We start from the raw sequence: 21,735 nt of genomic DNA, 5'->3' as shown, positions 1-21,735 counted from the left end.
CCCACAGGGGGGGATTTAAAATGACAACTTTTTCACAAAAAATTTACTTTTTCAACATAACTTTTGAAAATGTTCCGGAAGGTCTGACACTTTTATATATATCTTAAATTAAAGCTAATGTAATATACTTTAATTTGAAAAAAAAAAATTTGACCTCTGGACTTGTCTTCACGGCGAAAATGGCTACCGAATGCTATTTTCGTGTGAAAATTCTCGATTTTATGATTTATATTATATTTAACTTTATAATGCTATAACTTATTGAAAAGTTTATGGATCCACACAATTTTTGTATGAGAAATAATATTTTTTAATAAACCCTTTTTCATTCGACATACTTTATCTTAATCGAGATATTAATAAGGAACCACCAGATCAAGTAGCTTTTGGAATAAAACACCAATTTTTTTAAAATTAAACACTATCTAAAGATTTGCATCGAAGCGTTTATTTTTGATAGTGATTTTAATCGCTGTCAGATATCATTATACTTGATCCAACTATACCACGTCACAACTGTGCCGCGACCCCCCTGTGCTGGGTTTTTTTATATTTGTCATGTATCATTTTCCTTTTTTTAACGCCATCTTATTAACAGCAGATAGTAAAAATAAACAATTTAAATTGATACGTTTTTAAATATTAAAAAAATATTTTCTATTCATCTAAGGCAATTTAAAGGATGTTGATTCAAAGGTGAATATACCACCTAAAAATTGTATTTGTATATTATATATATATATATATTTAATACATAGTAAAAAAAAATTGTATATTTTCATTGTATTTATTTTTTTGATTTACCTTTTAGAAGAATCAATGTATTGATAAATCGTTGTTATTAAAAATAATGATTTGCTTTTGCATTGTAATAATTATTAATTAATTTTTTTTTAATTCAAAAACAATTAGTTTTGGCAAATATATTAGATAATTTTATTGTTCTTTTGATTTGAATTAAAAAAATTCTACTACTTCGTTGGCAATAATTTTTAAGAATAATGATCTATATATGATTTAGATGCAATATTTGTCTCCGATTGATAATACATATAATTAAACGTAAAAATAACTTTATGAATTAACTGAAAATATCATAAACAAAATAAATTTAATTTACAATTTCTGGGTTATCATATTTTTTAAGGTGTAGTCTATGTAAAAACCTTAACATTTTTTTAATTTAATTAGTTTCAAATGTTACTGGTAAGATAACCAGATATGGTAATTATTAGAACGGTTTAATCTAATGTAATTCACAATTATCAAAAAATAAATTCTAATTATTTGGTAAAAAAAAATATTCTTAAAGAAAAGAAACATTTGAAATAAATTAAAAATAAAATTTACCAGTTATTTTAACTTGTATGTGAAGCTATGAATGAAATAATCAATGATTAAAATCACAATATATTGTAAATTTTAGTTTAAATTTATAGGAATTATATGATTCTGGATTATTGTTTATCTTAAACGGAGTAACTTCACCAGTGAATGAACAGTTCATCTTTTAAAAATCTTTATAAATTAATATTTTGATGTAACACTTATGAAGTTAATAAATAATTGTTGTCTGAAAAACTCAAAAAACAAGTATTTGAATTTATTATTTTTTGTTGAATATTGGAGTTTTCCAGTGAATGAACAGTTAATGATATTTGTAAAAATTGTAATATTGTAGTAGGACTTAATTTAAATATTTTCTTTGTTGTACAAGCTACAAACAACTTACTTGTTGCAATCAGATTAGATGATTTTTTTAACTCACTGGTATTCGCTCACTGGTGATGTTACTCTATTTTATTTATTTGGTCTTCTGTTGCATAACTAACTGAAATTTATCTGCAACTCATTATAATTACAATCAGGATTTATACACTTACTGCGCTCGGCTCTTAAGTTTATTTAGTCATTTTAGTATATTGATATTGATGATAAATAGATATTCATGTTTTTATTAACACTAAACAGCGTATATTAATTATAAATTTAGTTTTGTGTCATAAGGGAATCATTTCCCTCTAGAACAAATAATATTCCTGTGGTACTTTATACACTTATGATATTTTTTCACGAAGTTGGGTGTCTTAAAAGTGGTCAAACAAAATTTGATAAAGACATAAAGTCACGATCCCTGATTATAACTATGGCTTGTTGGAAATAAATTAATGTATTAATAATCAACTAATTGTTACAGATTTCTTGTTCCTCTTCCAAAATTGACAAAAGAAGGCTACAGAGTTAGTTTGGGTTATAATACAAGCGAAGATTATAAAAAGTTTAGTTTTATTAACTTTGGAAAAATATTTTTTATGAACCTCGAATTAAGAGTTTCTAAATTAGACTTATATACTAAAGATATAATGATATGGGACATGAAAATATATTCATTGGCTTTTCTCTCTGAAACTCTACGACATATAAAAGACTACATGTATTGTATAAATGTAAGTAAACATTTTTAAAATATAGCCACACGACTGTAAATTTAATAAAAATTATACTAACCCAAAAAATTATTGTTTGTTGTTATCTTAACTAGTGCAAGGTAATTCATAGCATTCACTAGGTCTAAAATAATAATATTTTTTAATATTAGCTTCAATGCGAAGAAGAGAAGGTATTGGTTTTACTATGATGTGTTTTTTTTTTTTTTTTTGTGTGTCTGTTTACACTTTTTCTCAGTTCTAACCAAACCGATTTCTTTCAACGATACGTCAAAAGATCACAAATCGTATCTAGTCGAAGAAATTACCCTCAAAAATTGAAAAAATTTCCCTCGTTCCCCGTAATTGGGGGAAACCTCCAAAAAAATTACAAATTTAAAAATCGCTAATTTTCGAAATTTTTTCAATTTTTTTTACTTAAAATTGCCATAACTTTTTTAAAAATAACCAAATCAATATAATTTTTTGAGAGTCTATAGACTCTCTTTAATATTCAATTTAAATGTTAATGAGCAGAATTAATATAAAAAAATATCAATCTTACAAATGTAAGAGCATTTTAAGTATGGTTCTTATTTATACAAAGGTAAATTTAAGGAAGTACTAATCTAAAATAAATAAAATAATTGAAATGGACCTAATAAAAATAAAGACATTTATGCATATCCAACAGTCCTAAATAACATCTTGATATAGTCATACAACTAAAAAATCTCTGAGATATAAGGTCAGAGACCCATAATGATATTTATAAAAATTCATGAATTTATAATAATAAATGTTTCTAGATTAAATTTGTTATTTGAAGTCGTCAAATTATTAAAATCATTTGTCAATTTTAGTATTTATAGAAAAACCTTGATATTTGTTTTTGTTCATTAAATTTAGTACGTTTTTATGAGAAGATCATTATTTAAAAAAAAAAAAAATAAATAAAGTATATGGTTTTTAACAGCAGGACGCAATAAAAATGATTTTATAACATTATTTTTAAAATTACTATCTGGTAGCTCAGTACACGTCGTGCTTCGGTGTGTAAGTACTGAGGTTCTGTTGCGTTGGAATATCTAAGTTTTCTCGTTTTCTCTGGCACTTGAAAAAAGCTTTTATAATTTAGAAGTTTTACATCCTAACACGCCGTGACCGTGTCAGGATGTAAAGCATCGCGTGGGTGGCCACACCTCTTTCTGGTGTTTTTTCACTCTGCCTGCGCTATGTACCCACTCAATGTACTAAAATACTTGCAACTCAATAAGTACTTATCTTTAAGTTGTTATCGATCTATCCAAATGTATTGTAAGAAAAGCTATAAAAATCGTCTATTTTTAATTTTTGAAAAGATAAAAACATTATTTTTTTTATTGCATAAAGTATGCTTTTAGCATAGTTTAAGATTGTTAAAAAAAAAAAAATACCGTAAAATTTTAATAGTATAAAAATTGATAGAGTTGTCAGTTAAATGTTCTAACTTGTATTTTTTTTTTTTAATTTAATTTGACATGACAACATATGTTCCGAAACTTTTATCCTATATTAAAATAAAGATTAAAGTGTGCCTTAAAAAAACAAATATATTTTTGGTCATCTATATAAAATTGCATAACTAAGTCAAAAATCAAACAAATTTCGTTAAAATAATTTTTCAATTAATTTTATAATAAGCAGCTATTCTAGTTCATAAACGAATAAAATAACATATACACCTCTAATTTTATATTTCTTATGTCTCTTGAAGATTTTTAGTAAAAGTCTTGACATGGTGTTAATGTCAGTTTTTGTACAACGCCATAATATAATAATTGACATACTATTTATTAAATGTCTTTTTGAAATTTTACTTATAGAAAGCTTATCCTTTGAGATTTCATCAAATTCATATGGTTAATGTACCAATTTATGCAGCTCCAATTCTAAATTTAACACGAAGATTGGTCAAAAAGAAAATTGCTGATCGAGTGAGTTTTTACTTTAAAATAAATTTAGTATTGAATTTTTATCTTTTTTTTATTTATATTTAGATTATTATTCATAAAGGAATTGAAGATTTAACTAAGTTTATCGATCCCAGTGTGCTCCCCATTAACTATGGCGGTACATTTGAAAAAAATTCAGATGATGTGATGGGTAAGAAAAATGCTTAAATGTTTATTAACTTTAATTTGAATTTATTATGCCTAATGTTAATGTTTAATAGTTTGGTAATGTCTATCTAAAATGACATCTTATCAAAATTTTCTAAGACTTTATTATTATTATTATTTGCACTTTTACTTTAACCTGCATACGCAGTTGCCTAGCATATTCTGTTTAATTATAAAACTGGGTATAATCTTCAATTTTGATTGCTGTCTTTAAAAGTTTTTATATTCTCGGGTCATTAATAAAGCATATTTTGTAAAATCATATTATAAAAAAAAAAAACAAAATATATATATACTTAATGTTAGATAGCTATTTTTCAGCATATGCTTTATGACAGTAAATATTTTGGTTCGACAATAGTTAAACAGTAATAATTATTGTATATTTTCTAAAAGTCTATGACTTGTATTCTTTAAATGGAATATATTTTAATATTGACCTAATCAGAGTTGTTACGACTTTTATTTGTATTGCGCTCGTACTATTTAATTCATTGATTAACAACAAATAAATATTTTTACGAGGAAACTATAAGTTGTGAAAAGTAAATTAATACATTATTTTTCAATCGAGAAAAATAACTTTACCCCTCAAATATTCCAATAGTTTAAAAAATTAATATAAAGTATTTATTAACAAATATTTAATTTTAGATGACTGGAAAAAAATTTTAATAAAACACAGAGAATTCTTAATTGACCATAGTTCGACCGAAGTTAAAGATAATGGACCTATGAAAAAATCCACCATAAAAAAAAAAAATTTAAAGAGTGATAAATTGGAAATTGATTAGTCTTGATATTTTATGAATTATTGTTTTAAATTATTTTTGTTATTCTTATTATATTAAAATAAATAAATTTTATTGATTATATAAAAAAAACTAAGTTTTTAATGAAAAAAAAAAAAAAAAATTGTGCAAGTTTTTTTATGCAACCATTATATTTAAGGTTTGTTTTTTTTATACACTTAAAATATAATTTTATTTTACCAAAAAAAATTAATTTTACTTATTATTTATTTTGCCGACCTGTAATTTTCAACTTTTTTTTAACAATTGGATAATTTTTTGAAGATAAATACTAAGAATTTTTTTATATGAATGTGTTAAAACTTTCATGGATTGTTTTGTTGCTTGAAGTGCTTGAGGATATATCCATGTTTACAGTTGAGTTCTGACGTTTCGGACTCATTGCAGAGTCCATCTTCAGAGTGATGGTTGCTAGTCGGTGGCTGCAACTATACTGAACTCAACTGTAAACATGGATATATCCTCAAGCACTTCAAGCAAATTTTTTTATAATCGTTAAGTTTTTTTTACGTTATAATGGTATAGGACATTAAAAGTAAGTTTCTTTGATTCAGTCGTATGTTATATTACATCAATCTAGAATAATTCTTGTTAAAGATAATTACTACTTATATTGAAAAATATATTACGACAACTTTATTTAATATTTTGTGTTTTTTTTTTATATTTAATAAAAAAGAAATGAGTTTGTGTTATGATGATAGGTTATAATAATGATATTTTAAAATTATAACTAGAAATAAAATTAACTAGAATAAATAGTTAATAATTAAATAACTATAAAATAGTTTATTTATTTAACTATTTTGTTTTTATTAATATAATTTATTAAATAACAGCCATTTTACAATAAACAGTTAAATTAGTTATTATATTATTTAATAAGATATACATTTTCGATTTTACTTTCGAATATCCAAAGTTTAATTTTTTGTCTTCGTCATTGGTTAATTACCAACAATATATGACTAAAAATTAATAATTAAAGTTGATAAGGAATAATTTTACGTATTAATACAAAAATTAAAAAAGTGGAGTGAGGTATTTACATGTTGCCCGACTAATTTCCACATAACTCAGTATTGTATTATGTTTTTATCTAACATAACATTGGGCAATAATTGTGTAAAAAAGTTTCCTTAAGTGATTAGTTGGCAATTGAAAAATGTTGATTATTTAATATAATTTAGTTTTGATTATTTTAATAGTAGTAAATGTTAGTTATTAAATGATTTAAGTTATATTTAAAATAAAGGAGATGTTCTTTTAAAAATCTAAATTAATACTAAACTAAATTCAAGAAATACGTAACTGAATTTTTTTTTTATTCGATGGATATAGTGGATAATAAAATATTAATTTTACCAACTCCCTTTCAAATTATTCAAATTTACAAAGATTTAAATACTAACGAAAAAAGGATAAAAGTTGATGTAAAATTAATATCAGAATGGATGAAAAAACAACCGCATCTCCCGAACGCTATTCGTAAGTATTCATTAGTAGTAATTCATTTTTTTAATTAATTATGTACTGTAAGTTTTTATGTATGCATGAATATACTTTTATATTAATTTATTTTAAATTTACACTTTTATACTTCAAATATTCTTTCAAAAACACAATAAAAATAATACTTTTTCAACAAATTTATTCTTATTTTAATTGTATGATTTATAATTGAAACATATCTGAATTACATAATTTTATACACAAAATTTACTATTTTAATTTTATTGTTACATTTCAGTTCTTTTTATAGAATACGTTTCATTTATAAGTTTAAAATTTTTAAAACTAATAAAAATCTTTTTTATTGTTGACAGTCGATGAAAAAAGAATCACACAATTTTTAATCTATAGTAAAAATAGCTTGGAAAAAACAAAGAAATCACTGGAAAAATATTATACTATAAAAACTTTAAAACCTAAATTTTTCTGCAACTGGGACTCTATTTCTTTAGAATTAACAGAAGCAATGAATTATGGGTGATTATAAATATAAATAGAACACAATATTTAAATCATGTTGTATATAACATTTATAATTAATATACAACATTTTTTTACAAAATATAAACAATTAACTGCTGTCTACAATATTATGGCGAATTTATCTAAACATTTTGAAGATATTTATTATATCATTATTAAAATTATAAATGTGCAGCACGACTTTTAGTTATCGAGCCAATAATCAATTAATCAATAAAAATCAATAATACAATAGACACACAAACAATGTGTACCAAAATTATTTTTTTTCTATATTGTAGATATTTTTAAGTATTTTCCTTAGATGCCTAAGACACATAGTGTTTTTTAATTAAGTATCTGTGACGCATTTACATGTTTAAATTTTTATATACGTCCATTTTTGTACTAGTAATTCAATTTTTTTTTTCAATAGAATAATAATTATTTTAATAATTTTTTAGTTTATTTAAATAGTACATTACATTATAATGTCCATGTAAAAAAAAAAAAACATATGTAAGTATTATACACAATAAGATTTAGATGAAAAATATTGTTACTATCGTTTAGTGGTATTTATGATATATTTCTTTGTTTAATCAAAATTATTGGTATTCCTTTGTGGGGTAAATATTTTTACACGTTATAATCTGTATAGTTTATTAGCATATATTTAGAATATAAATATTTATCCATGTTTAATATAATCTATGCACTTAAAATTTTACAAATTGCAGCATGCTGGTTCCACTTCCTGTTTTAACTTCTGAAGGCAATAGAGTATCATTAGGTTATTTCAGACATAATGACTATAAGAAATTCAACTTTGTAAATTTCGGCAAATTAATTGTCATGACGTTTGATATAAGAATTTCTAAACTAGATTTATACAAAAAAGAAATACTTATATGGGATATGAAACATTTCTCTACGGCTCTTCTACCAGAAATAATTACTCATATTAATGAATTTGTTCAAATTACTAGTGTAAGTAATTTTAAAATAACCTAAAGTTATTCATGCAATTTTTATTTTTTGGATAATTAATGTGTTTATCAAAATAATAAATAAAAAAGTAAAAACACAAGTAATTCTATATCAAATTATTAAAAATTATGATATACTACAACATTTATTAAATTATTTAAAACAACTGAAATCCTTTTTAGGTAGCATATCCTTTGAGAATTGAAAGAGTTCATATTATTAATGTTCCAAAATATGCCAATTCTATAATTAACTTAATATGCAGCTTACTAAAGAAAAAAATTACAGAAAGGGTGAGTTATAATTAATAATGTAATTAATAAGATAAATATTTTGAAGTTTTTAAGTATAATTATAATTAGTTTATAATTCATAAAACAAACGATGACTTGAAAAACTATATAAATCCTAAAATTTTACCAATTGACTATGGCGGTTTGTTTTCCACAACATCAGAGGAAATTATGGGTGAGTATTTTTTTATGAATTTTCGCTGTTTTCTTTAAATATTATCACCAGATTTCTATATTTATTAAATTAAAAAACATTTATTTTTATAAAATAATGAATTTTAATTGTAAAATTGAAATGGGCATGATTTCAGATAACTGGAAGGAAGAATTGATAAAAAACAGAAATTGGTTTTTATCTCATAATAAAGTTCTTAACGATGAGCAAAAACGAACTAAAAGTTCAAAAATAAAATACTTATACGACGATACTGAAGGTTCATTTAGAAAACTTGATATTGACTAAGTGATAATATTCTTATATTTCCTTAATTTATTATAATATAACAAATTATGTAAATAATATTGTAAGCAAAGCATAACATCTTTTAGAGAAATAAAAATTATATTCCTTTTATTAATTATTTTATATTAATGAGAATAAAAATAAAAATATTAATTAAAAATACTATTAATTTAAAAGTTATTTATATTTGTATATTTAGACTAGAGGAACAAAGTGGCTCAGAAATGTTTAATAATAAAAATAATCTCACTTAAGCTTCAAAAGGAACCTCTATTTTAATTTTTTAATATCGCCCAAAATACTAATATGATAGTTATTATTGTCCAGTAATTTACTAATTATATAGTTTTTCAAATAATTAATTTTCTAATTTATAATTAATTAATATATTTATTTTTTCAAGTTGGTACAATTTTAAGGGTTGATAAATTGTATTACAATTTGATACTTTTTTTAGTTATTCGGCTCAATAAATTTATTATCTATAAATTGGTAAAAAAAAAAAATCATTAATAGATAAGGAAATTATGTTATATAAATAATAAACAATTTATTTTCATTTATTTATTACAAGATATATAATCAAACGTTCAAAAATATTGCAATAGAATTACATTTTACTAATTTAAAATATTACAATAAATATAATTTGTAGTCATTTACTGACAGAAATATTAACCAAAGAATATCTAAAAAATAATGTAATGATAAAAGTAATGTAGAAACTAATAATTATTTTGATGGTTACTGAGTATGTTAGTACATTCTAAATAAAAATAAGTTTGTTCAATTATTGGATTACATTGAAGTTATCTACAATTAGGTGAAACTTTAAAATTTGTCATTTAAATTAACCTTTCGTGATAAATACTTTTGACAGTTATTGTATCCTAAGTTCTTCCGTTAGTATTATTATTACTTTTTTTTACCAAACACTATTTAATTCATCGCATATCCGTGTCATTTTTTTTAAATTATTGCCTTCGATGTTTTGTATTTATATACGTTAATTTTAATCACTCATTAACATAAAAGTTTTAAATAATTTTATTATTTTTTGTGGCTCACTAGATAATTCGACTAAGTAATAGATCATATATTTTTTTTAAATTCAATCCCGTACACTTGGTTAATGTGATTATTAATTTTAAGTAATGAAATTGTGATTTTAAGAACTTTACAGAATGATTAAGAAAAATTATATTTTATAATTTTTATGCTCTTTTGTTGTTTAAGGAAATAATTAAAAAGTATATAGAATTATATCTGTTAAGGTATATTTTTATTTTTTCACCACATTATATTGCTAATAATAAATTACATAAAATGTAATTTAATAAAAAATGTTGAATATACATTTACTAAAATATGTAATAAGGTCTTTTATTATCACAACTTAATCTTAAAATTTTAAACTTTAATACATGAATATTGTTATTTTCAATTTTATATTTCTAATGATTTTTTACTAGTTTAATAGCAATTTTAACAGCAGAAGAACAGTATTATTTTAAATATTTATCGTTTGAGTTATTAAGACACCCGCGTATGTCTTGATAAATATTATTAAAATATACTTCATATGACCAACACTGAAATTATGATGTAATTCTAAATTAATTTAACTATAACAAAGTATTATAAATTAAATAATTTCAACATAAAACAATGTGTTAATTAATCGTCTTAATAAATAATATAATTCTGTAATAAATATATATTACATTAATTTTAAATTATTAAACTTTGGTATTTTATTATCACAAATCAATAGCACATTCCAATAATCAATCTTCAAATTCATGTAAAAATATACTTATAGATTTATCAAACAAAGAAAAAGAATGGACAACTCACTGACTTCAAAAGAAAGACAAGTGAAAAGGGTTCTTTAATTTATTAATTTTACCATAAAATGATTTGGGAATAAATCATATAATACAATTACAATATATATATATATATATATCACTTAATATCATTCTAATTTATATTTTTACATTGTCTTCATCCTCTAAACCAGAAGTTTTGATCGACTGCTTTACAGATGTCGCATAATTTTTTTTTTGTAATACTTTGTTAGTTTTATGTTCATTCAGTTCATTTGCTTTCCGTACTGAATCAAGCTCTAAAAGTTGACGTATTAATTGATATAGTAAAATACTACATTGTTAAAAGTAAAAATGTTCAAAATTACTTGAATTCGGATATGTATCTAAATATTTGCTGAACCCTTGTTTTGCTGCTGCTAATAGTTCAGGATGTTCATTCAAAGTGTCCGACAATGAAAGTATCAGTAATTCTAAAATACAAAATGTACTAAGTAATCATTGATTTATTTTTATTTAATGTGAATTAATTTGACGTAATCAGAGTAACAAGATTTAGTTGATAAAAGTAATCAACGACATTGTAACCCTTTGCATAAATGCAAGTCTTGCAATTGATCAAGAACTTTGCACTTGTCATCACCGGAATATATATATCACTTTAGATTAATATATTTTATACATAACCCTAATCGCAGACTTTGATTTTAAGTTTCAGATTACAGTGCAACANTGCACTTGTCATCACCGGAATATATATCACTTTAGATTAATATATTTTATACATAACCCTAATCGCAGACTTTGATTTTAAGTTTCAGATTACAGTGCAACAGATCACTCTACTAATTTATTATTCGTAGGGATTAAATAAAAATAACTGCTAATCAAATGCCACCACTTGGTGGAATCGCTTGGATTTACTAGAACATATTCTATGTGTTTTAATTAAATAAAAAACAAGTTCGTTATTAATTGAATAGTATAGCCTCGGTAAATTAATCGACCAGTCTTGTTATAAAAAATAATTCTTCTAAATGGACAAACTCAAATGACTCGACTTACTTAATAACACTTAATAATTACGCAATAATGTAGTTTACACTGGTTGGTTTAGATGGTCCAGACGTGTGGGTCGTTAATTATTAACGAACAGATTATTTGTAAAAACACCAAAAACGAACGCAATTAATAGTACTCTTCGCATGACACTTTTGGCGACGCGGTGTCCGCCATAGTCATGGAACGTTGAAAGTCAATGGGGTTGGTGGCCACGCGTATCCAACCGAACCCGCGACGGTGCGGTTCATGAGACACGTTGGTGACGTACGTTATTGACAACGACGTGAAGAACACTCGACGTATATTTGCGGTGGGCGGTCATCGGTCGGGCGATACTTGCTGGACTTTGTATCGTATGGCACATGGTGTTGGCCAGTGAAATTACCATGTGGTTGGGTGTCGCCGGATTCAGTGTGTCTCAAAGCGACGCGGTTACAATAAAAACATGGAATAGACTTAATAAGATGATGTTCTTAAACAACTTGTTTCTGTCATTTTTACATTGGCGTTACGAGTAAATAGAAGTATAAAGATATAGTTGTGACAGCTTCTTTATTATTTAGCTTCAAAAAAATACAATTTCTAATGAAATCAAGTGACCGATATCATTTAAATTAGGTCCAAAAACCGAAATGATTTCGGTTTTACTATGTCTAGTAATTTTAGTTGACTGCTAATTAATATTTTCCAAACATTTAAAGCTGATAAACGTTACCCAAACTTAAAGTTTGATCTAAAAAAAATTTACAAAACGAAAATAACCATTTGTATTTTTTCGGTTTTAAACTCTTTAAGAGTTAAATTTAGTAATTTTGTGTTTAAAGCATTGAATTTTACACGCAAAGTGCAAATTCCTTATGGTTTACATAAGTGCAAATTTCGTCGTTTTTACATAAAGATGTATCATAACCAAAAATACTAATTACTAACAAGTAAATTTTTTATTTACTCCTTTAACATTTCAATGGTACAAAATTAAGAAAAACATACCTAAAATTTTTTTTTCTAGAGCTCTAGAAATTCTTCCTTGACTCGCTTCAGCTTCTAGAAAATCAGTGAATTTTTGTAAGGATTCTTGAGCTTCTGTGCCTCCTAAATAAAAATAGATAATTAATTGACTCATTAAAATATTACTCGTTTTATAATAAAAGATAAATAATCGTTCAAGTTGCTGTTTATTTTCAAAATACGTGTTATTTTTATTTTATGAAATATTAAACTAAATCAGTCCGGCGACGGACCGGACCAACCGTCCCGGAGTTTCGACGGTTAAGAAAACCTCTCATTTGAGGAGGTCGCTATGGGCCTGGGAAAGCGTTTAAAAAATTTTTAACTAAGATTAACAATTTCAATTCTACTTAGTTTAAGTACTATTGATTTTTATTCTAAAAGCTTATTAAATGGCTTTTTAAAATAATGATGCATTAAGTTGTACAATGTGGAACGGTTTTTTATACATTTTTATTTCTTAGACGTTACAAATTTACCTATGTATAATGCTTGATTGAACATGACCTTTGCCAGCTGATAAATTATTTCGTCCATCATAGTTTGAGCGTAAGTATAGTCAATCGATGACAAACTTTCCAACAACTGCTGGTACTGAGAGTCAGTTAATCGCATTTTTGCATCTAAAATTTTTCTCATACCTTTTAAAAGTTATAAAAACGATTTGTTTGTTAAGTAGATTCTATACAAGGTACTCAAATTGCAAAGGATATAGGTGACAAACTTATAACAAGAGAGTTAGATGTATTTCGATCATCTTGAAATAAAATTAATTCACTTATATTCCTTGCAGTTTAAGTGATGCGTATTAAAAATATATTTATATCTTACGGTCATCGTGTGGCGTTTCATCGTCTTCTTCATCTAAAACTTTATTGCGTTTATCAAATTTTTCTCTCAGTATCTGTTGTATTTCTTTGAGTTCGGCAGAAGTATCATCTAAGATGTCATTGAATTCGGGCGAATCATAACTTTTGTGATATTTAATCGGCGAGTCCTATTGTTAAAAAGTGAAACCGCCAAAGTTTAAAAATAATCGAAATGAATCGCAATGATTCACTGTGTGGCTTTCTTTGATTTTTAATTTGTATAAATATAAAATATAAAGATTGTATATATTTTTATTTAAGTTATCATATTTAAATAGTAAAAATTTTACTTTTATTCTATATAGAGTACTTTGAGTGCAAGAGAACAATATATTCAAATTTATGATATTTAAAATTAGTATAATGTATTATTCAATGCAGTTTACTATTTCATATAAAAATACGCAATTTACTTGCATAGAAACAAAAAAACATTAAAAATTAACTGAATTGATAATTTTTTAAATAAAAACAAACATTTATTACTTGAATTTGGTCTAGTTATGTATTCTAATGTGGTTGGGTAAATTTTTAAATTCCCAAATTTGTTTAGATATATTCAAAATCATAAATATGAAGTTTGAAGAAAATCATTTAAAGATAATTTTTTCCGCAAGAGAATGGAGAAAGTTCTACTCGAAGAGTAGTTTTTTCTATTTATCTTAAGAACTAAGTCAATCGCGAAAAAATCTGTTGGGTATTATTTGTACAATTTATTGTTATCTATAAATATTATCACAACGAAAAAAGTCAAAAATCTAATATTCAATTGTAGAAATAGGAATTAATAAATTTTATGAGGTTTATGGAAATATTTTGTTAATTTTTATTCCTAGACACTCTATTTGTGTTATACAATAATGTTTCATATAAAAGTCGTGGATGGTTTATCTTTTAACAAAGTTTATCTGAAATATATTCTTAATATAACGTATACAAGTCTTGGTACATTTCAAATATTGTCTCATCATTCAGCATTAAAATTTTAAGAACCACACTTGATAAAATAATTAAAAATATAGTTCGAAAACTAGTTATCTACAGGGAATTACTAAAAGTATATAAATCCTACACTTGTTTTGTAAATAGATAAATCTAAATATTGAAAATAGATTCTTACAATTAGTTGTAGTAAATTTGATAATATCAAAAATAGTGACAACAATAACAACAATGATTATTTTCTATACAATCTCATGTGATTGTATAGATAGAAACTTCCAATCTAAACCTTAAACTTTGGTCATAATCCAAAGTTTAATTCGTATTTAGTGTTATATGATATGACAACTCCTACTGTACTATAGTAAATGTGACAACAGTATGCTGTAATAGTGTACTCATCAATGTACGTTTTCGAATATCGAATATCGATTATCATTTTATTTTATATTTAAAGTATTTAATAATTAATAACGTAAAAAGATAATATTTACTTTCGTCTTTTACATACTTGGACTAAGGTCCAAAAAATGGTAAAACAATTAAAATTTTAACAAGTTTCAAAATCTATAAAATGGCCATCTTCAAATCTTAAAAAAAAATTTTAATAAAAAAACGATTTTTTTGATTATTTCTTGTAATTGCGAAAAAAAAACCATAAAACGTACTTTAAATATAGTCCTATATTGTGAAAGTTATTTGAAAAAAAAGTATAAAATGTTATGTAAGTCATAAGTTATATGAGTTGTCAGTTAGATATGTTCTACTTTGTATAAACATTTATGTTTTACTGTTGATAAAACAACATTTATAATTTTAGATGCATTTGTTAATGATTTCGTATTTCCAGACAACGCATCAAGTAAAAGAAGAGATTTTAAAAAGCCAAGATTATCTACGTAGAATGAAACTATAGTGATGATAAAAAAGATGATGTTGATATAATAACACCATTACTTGTAACTGCATTATAAATTATATTAATGAACGAAATGCATATTTAATTGTAAGTGTTGGGTAACGATGTTTAATAAACATTGTTTATAAATTAATTATTAATAGAACGTCAATTAGAAAATTCGCGTTAATCATCTTGAAAATCAGGTGCAAATACGTTAAGAGTATAAGTTTTCTTTTGATAATTCAGAAATTATTCAGTGAGATGGGAAACTTTTGCCAGTGTTGACAGGTAAATAAATATAAATAGGCTCCCTGTCATGTTAATGAGCAATTAGTTTGAGTGCCAGCTTTAGATTCTTGCTGTGATTAGTGATATAAAATTATTGTAATAATCTTTTCTGAGAATATTTTCTTACTACATTTCACATTACTGTAACATTGGCCTGTGATGGCTACAAAATATAAAATTAGCTACTTCCAAATTTATCTCTTAATTTTCAGATAACTAGATCCAACGATATTGTAAATATTAACTACTATAAAGTTAAATAATTATTCAATTTTAAGTTATTAGTTTACAATCGCTTAATAGTTGAACTAACAAAAAGTAGTCAAATTTATTCTTAACGATAAACTTGAGCCCATTTGTTAGTTTAGAATTTTTTTTGACTGGGAAATTTCAATTGCATCTAAACAAAAGCCACTTTTTTGGAGTGCTTATTGTTTTTAATTTATGAATAATTAATGTTTCTGTAGATAATTATTTATATTTTTGTTATCATATGCCCAATATCAATAAAATAATAGATAATTTTTTTTTTCATCAAAAATTTTAAATAAATATAAAATATTAGAAAAAATTTTCATGATTGAATAAATATACTCAAAATAATAATTTAGTTAATTTTTTTTTTTTTGTAAGAACATATTACTGGTTCCTCTCTACAAGAGAATATTCTCTAAAATGTTAACGAGATAACTAACTTTGTTATTGCGTCTTCTGACAGTGGCGTATTAATAGCACTTGTTTTCTATTAGAACAAATGTTGAAACGAAAAATGTAATAATTACTCTGCCAACATTATATATGAAATAATTCTAAAACGTTTTTCTAATAAGAAATTTGGATCAACTTTTGAACCAGGTACATAAATTTTAATACGGTTTCAACTAATTTAGGATATTTTAAATTCGGCAATTTTTTAGCTGGAATTAATTTAGAATACATTTTAAACAAATGTACAATATGTAAAATTAGATAGTACACAATTTTGAATGGGTATATTAAATATGATTAATTCGAAGTCTATAGAGTGACTCTAGACATTATCTATAATATATTATAAAGAACTTTTAAGACTGACCGTGAACTTTTTAGATAATGTGTTTATCACTGATTTTTATTTTTGTACATTAATTTTCTAAATCAGCATATAATCAAAATATTTATTTATAACGAAAACTTGCTCCAGAATATATGATTGCAATATTTTAATAAAAAAATTAATTATGACAATAGAAAATATGTTCTTGCTTTATAAATAAATCATAGGATGTTAGACACGTCTTTTATTCAAATAGTTTCTTAGACCATTCAAGTACACAAGTTTACTCTGTAAATTTTAAAAATGAAGTTTTATTTATTTATGGAATTTATTTTTATAATTAAAATCATAATATAATACAAAACTATAAAAAAAAAAAATGATAATAAAAGTCCTTCACTCTTTAAAATTTGGTATTTAAAACTAAAAATATATTTAAGCTAGTAATTTAAACTAAAAAAAAACCCAGCACAGGGGGGTCGCGGCACAGTGGTGACGTGGCATAGTTGGATCAAGTAAATGATATCTGACAGTGATTAAAATCACTATCAAAAATAAACGCTTCGATGCAAATCTTTAGATAGTGTTTAATTTTAAAAAAATTGGTGTTTTATTCCAAAAGCTACTTGATCTGCTGGTTCCTTATTAATATCTCGATNTTATGTTGTATAATTATTTCTTATTGATATTTAACGTTTTCTCTAAAAACTATACTTGTACTTAAGATGATAAAAATACCGACTTAACCTAACGGATCGAATAATACCTTCGCATTGAAGCACAACATATTACCAACAGTGGCACATTTACAGGGGCCCGACTTCACTCACTGACGCGAGGGAGGAGATAGTTAAGAGGAAGAACTTTACGCCCTAAAAGCTATTCGAACCCACCCAAAAATACAAAATATCTAAATACGTCATTGCCAACGATCTATTATAGATTATTATTATTATACAAGTAGTCTTATAATTAAGTATGGACAATTATAATTTATAAAGAACTTACAAAATCCTTGCTCACGTCTAATGGTGTATCTGAGTATCGAACGTTTAAACGGTATAACTCTTTATCAATCAGTGCCAAGTAAGCCAATGCTGCTTCTCGATCGAGCTGTAATTAAAACTAAATTAAATTTATTTTAAAATGTTTATTAGTGAAGACCTAATTCTCTTATACAAATAACGTATATTTTCATAAAATTATGTATTAACTCATTATTATAAGAATTAACGCCTTTAAGGGCTTGTATGTCCTTTGTATACTCTATACAGTATATACATAATTAATTTTTAACGAATTGGCTATTTTCAAGTATTAATTAATTAGGAGCATCATATTTGCCACCATTTTTATTTATAATACATTTTAGAGTATTTACTACCATTTAAAAATTAATTATTTGTTGCTCATAAATAATTAAGTATATACTATTTACACCCAAATATCCGATCAGAAATCAACAACAGGTGTAACACTACGCCAATACTGACATATGACTGATATGATAAGGTTGTTCCGCACTCTTTCCGCACTTTTTACAGGTCTTTCACCTGTACTGGAGGTTTTGTATGACTAGTATTACACCAGTACTCTACCAGCAAAGGCGACCAAGTATTGACCACCAAAACTGGATCAGTACTTAGTTAAGACGCTAATCAGTACTATTCTAGTATGAATTGGCTAATGATCAGTTACCAGTACTGACTTCGTCTATTATCAATATTCGAACTAAAAAAAAAATTGTGATTGGACGCGGTTTCAATGTGTTTTACTGAATAGATAATTTTGAAATATTACTTTTTGAGGAATGAGCCTTTTAAGATTTAGACATAAAATAAGTCACCTAATAATAAAATAAATTATTCAATAGGTAAAAATAATTCGTTTCCCATCATATTTTTTTGCTTTCAAACGACCCTATGCAAACAATATATTTGTTTTGAAATGCCCCTTTTTTTATATAACGTTTTGTATAACATATAAAATGCCATATGACGTTTTCAGGGTTTTGTTTGGGGAGGTATTCATAAGAAATGTTTTCTCCGCCTCCAAATTACATTTTTAAAATATNAAAAAAAAAAAAAAAAAAAAAAAAAAAACACATCATAGTAAAACCAATACCTTCTCAGCTTCGCATCGAAGCTAATATTTAACCCAAAAAGCCATAAAAAATACTAAAAAAATTGGGTAAACGTATTTAAGAAAAAATATTACCAACATCAGCGCTAAAAACATACCGACCAAAAATCTTAAATACATAATTTGTATTATTTTTTTACAAATTGTTTTATTCATTAATTTCTACTAAATAATAGATAAATATAAAATAATTATCTGATTTTTTGTTCAATTTATGAACAAATAATTTAGAAGAATGCAACAAATCAATTTCTGTAGATTATCGAATGAATTTGTAAAATATTAGTTTTAATTTAATTATGTTGTATAATTATTTCTTATTGATATTTAACGTTTTCTCTAAAAACTATACTTGTACTTAAGATGATAAAAATACCGACTTAACCTAACGGATCGAATAATACCTTCGCATTGAAGCACAACATATTACCAACAGTGGCACATTTACAGGGGCCCGACTTCACTCACTGACGCGAGGGAGGAGATAGTTAAGAGGAAGAACTTTACGCCCTAAAAGCTATTCGAACCCACCCAAAAATACAAAATATCTAAATACGTCATTGCCAACGATCTATTATAGATTATTATTATTATACAAGTAGTCTTATAATTAAGTATGGACAATTATAATTTATAAAGAACTTACAAAATCCTTGCTCACGTCTAATGGTGTATCTGAGTATCGAACGTTTAAACGGTATAACTCTTTATCAATCAGTGCCAAGTAAGCCAATGCTGCTTCTCGATCGAGCTGTAATTAAAACTAAATTAAATTTATTTTAAAATGTTTATTAGTGAAGACCTAATTCTCTTATACAAATAACGTATATTTTCATAAAATTATGTATTAACTCATTATTATAAGAATTAACGCCTTTAAGGGCTTGTATGTCCTTTGTATACTCTATACAGTATATACATAATTAATTTTTAACGAATTGGCTATTTTCAAGTATTAATTAATTAGGAGCATCATATTTGCCACCATTTTTATTTATAATACATTTTAGAGTATTTACTACCATTTAAAAATTAATTATTTGTTGCTCATAAATAATTAAGTATATACTATTTACACCCAAATATCCGATCAGAAATCAACAACAGGTGTAACACTACGCCAATACTGACATATGACTGATATGATAAGGTTGTTCCGCACTCTTTCCGCACTTTTTACAGGTCTTTCACCTGTACTGGAGGTTTTGTATGACTAGTATTACACCAGTACTCTACCAGCAAAGGCGACCAAGTATTGACCACCAAAACTGGATCAGTACTTAGTTAAGACGCTAATCAGTACTATTCTAGTATGAATTGGCTAATGATCAGTTACCAGTACTGACTTCGTCTATTATCAATATTCGAACTAAAAAAAAAATTGTGATTGGACGCGGTTTCAATGTGTTTTACTGAATAGATAATTTTGAAATATTACTTTTTGAGGAATGAGCCTTTTAAGATTTAGACATAAAATAAGTCACCTAATAATAAAATAAATTATTCAACAGGTAAAAATAATTCGTTTCCCATCATATTTTTTTGCTTTCAAACGACCCTATGCAAACAATATATTTGTTTTCAAATGCCCCTTTTTTTATATAACGTTTTGTATAACATATAAAATGCCATATGACGTTTTCAGGGTTTTGTTTGGGGAGGTATTCATAAGAAATGTTTTCTCCGCCTCCAAATTACATTTTTAAAATATATTAATTTTTATCACGAATGGGTTGTCTTTTTCATATCCTATCCCTGAGTATGATCATATTTTATAGATAATAGCCAAAGAACTTTTCAAAATAAAAGTTTTATGAAATATTTTATGCTAACCCTTCCTTCCTGAATAAGTTTCTCGATAGCTTGGGTAACTGATTTATCATCTTTGGTAAAAAAAATGTATTCAGCCATATCCTGGGGAGATGCGTCTCCATCAAAATCAGGTGATTGATATGAGGAAGCCTAAAAATATAATTTTAAATAAGAAAAAAAAGTCAAAATTATAATGCAAAACCAATATTGTACAATGTTTTTCTTACATAGTTTTTTTTGTCAAAACGTTTATAGTTCTGTTTTTTAGGTTCTTCATTTGAAGTATATGAAGTCTGTTTATGTATTCCCTTACTTGGAATATCAATTGATAAATTTACATTAGTTTCTGGACGGCCGTTGTTTTCTCTGTCGTTTTTCGACATCACCTTTTGTTCCAACTTTGCTAATAGTTCACCATTTTTGTTCACTAAAAAAATATACTTATTAAAACATTGCATCGATTTATAGAAAGTACTCAGGATTTTTATATTATTGTTTCTTTATAGACTAAGTATTTACCTGTGAAAATAATTTCCATGTAAACACTACCGTGTACTCATAAAATGGTATTTTTTTAAAATATAACCTTTTTAACTAGTTTCTCCTTATTAAATATACTCAATGAAAAAAAAAAAAAAATTAACATATGTTAAATACATATAAATTACAAATTTTATAAATTTGATTTTACTATGAGTAAAATCAATACAATTTCAGCTATTCATA

At 24.9% G+C, this 21,735-nt stretch overlaps 3 protein-coding genes across 8 annotated transcripts in view; 2 read left to right on the top strand and 1 right to left on the bottom strand.

Annotated features, from left to right (window-relative positions):
- The window catches only part of LOC126905357 (clavesin-2-like), a 9,437-nt gene extending 3,391 nt beyond the window's left edge, over positions 1-6,046 (top strand). The window contains exons 3-6 of the mRNA XM_050684995.1: positions 2,198-2,447; positions 4,292-4,402; positions 4,466-4,571; positions 5,243-6,046. Of these exons, the coding sequence (XP_050540952.1) occupies positions 2,198-2,447; positions 4,292-4,402; positions 4,466-4,571; positions 5,243-5,382 (607 nt within the window). The 3' untranslated portion in view covers positions 5,383-6,046. The remainder of the gene's footprint in view (positions 1-2,197; positions 2,448-4,291; positions 4,403-4,465; positions 4,572-5,242) is intronic.
- A 313-nt stretch (positions 6,047-6,359) lies between these two features.
- Positions 6,360-9,518, top strand: LOC126905355 (alpha-tocopherol transfer protein-like). The gene is made up of 6 exons (XM_050684993.1): positions 6,360-6,888; positions 7,227-7,389; positions 8,115-8,364; positions 8,547-8,657; positions 8,727-8,832; positions 8,969-9,518. The coding sequence occupies exons 1-6, from the start codon at positions 6,732-6,734 to the stop codon at positions 9,118-9,120; spliced, it is 939 nt and encodes a 312-aa protein (XP_050540950.1). The 5' UTR covers positions 6,360-6,731; the 3' UTR covers positions 9,121-9,518.
- A 1,480-nt stretch (positions 9,519-10,998) lies between these two features.
- LOC126905349 (uncharacterized) overlaps positions 10,999-21,735 on the bottom strand; it is a 76,021-nt gene continuing 65,284 nt past the window's right edge. For 4 of the 6 annotated variants that reach the window (XM_050684976.1, XM_050684973.1, XM_050684977.1 and 1 more), the window contains exons 6-13: positions 21,237-21,436; positions 21,031-21,159; positions 19,844-19,948; positions 13,851-14,016; positions 13,499-13,660; positions 13,002-13,103; positions 11,318-11,422; positions 10,999-11,248 (exon numbers count right to left, since the gene is read on the bottom strand). In XM_050684976.1, coding sequence (XP_050540933.1) covers positions 11,109-11,248; positions 11,318-11,422; positions 13,002-13,103; positions 13,499-13,660; positions 13,851-14,016; positions 19,844-19,948; positions 21,031-21,159; positions 21,237-21,436 — 1,109 coding nt within the window. In that variant the 3' untranslated portion in view covers positions 10,999-11,108. Of the gene's footprint in view, positions 11,249-11,317; positions 11,423-13,001; positions 13,104-13,498; positions 13,661-13,850; positions 14,017-18,063; positions 18,169-19,843; positions 19,949-21,030; positions 21,160-21,236; positions 21,437-21,735 lie in introns of all 6 variants that reach the window. The other 2 variants (XM_050684974.1, XM_050684978.1) reach the window with 2 other exon arrangements.

Source organism: Daktulosphaira vitifoliae, unplaced genomic scaffold (genome assembly GCF_025091365.1).
Source record: "Daktulosphaira vitifoliae isolate Bord-2020 unplaced genomic scaffold, ASM2509136v1 Scaffold_4, whole genome shotgun sequence".
In the NCBI taxonomy this organism is placed as follows: domain Eukaryota; kingdom Metazoa; phylum Arthropoda; class Insecta; order Hemiptera; family Phylloxeridae; genus Daktulosphaira; species Daktulosphaira vitifoliae.
This window is presented reverse-complemented; position numbering and strand designations above follow the sequence as displayed.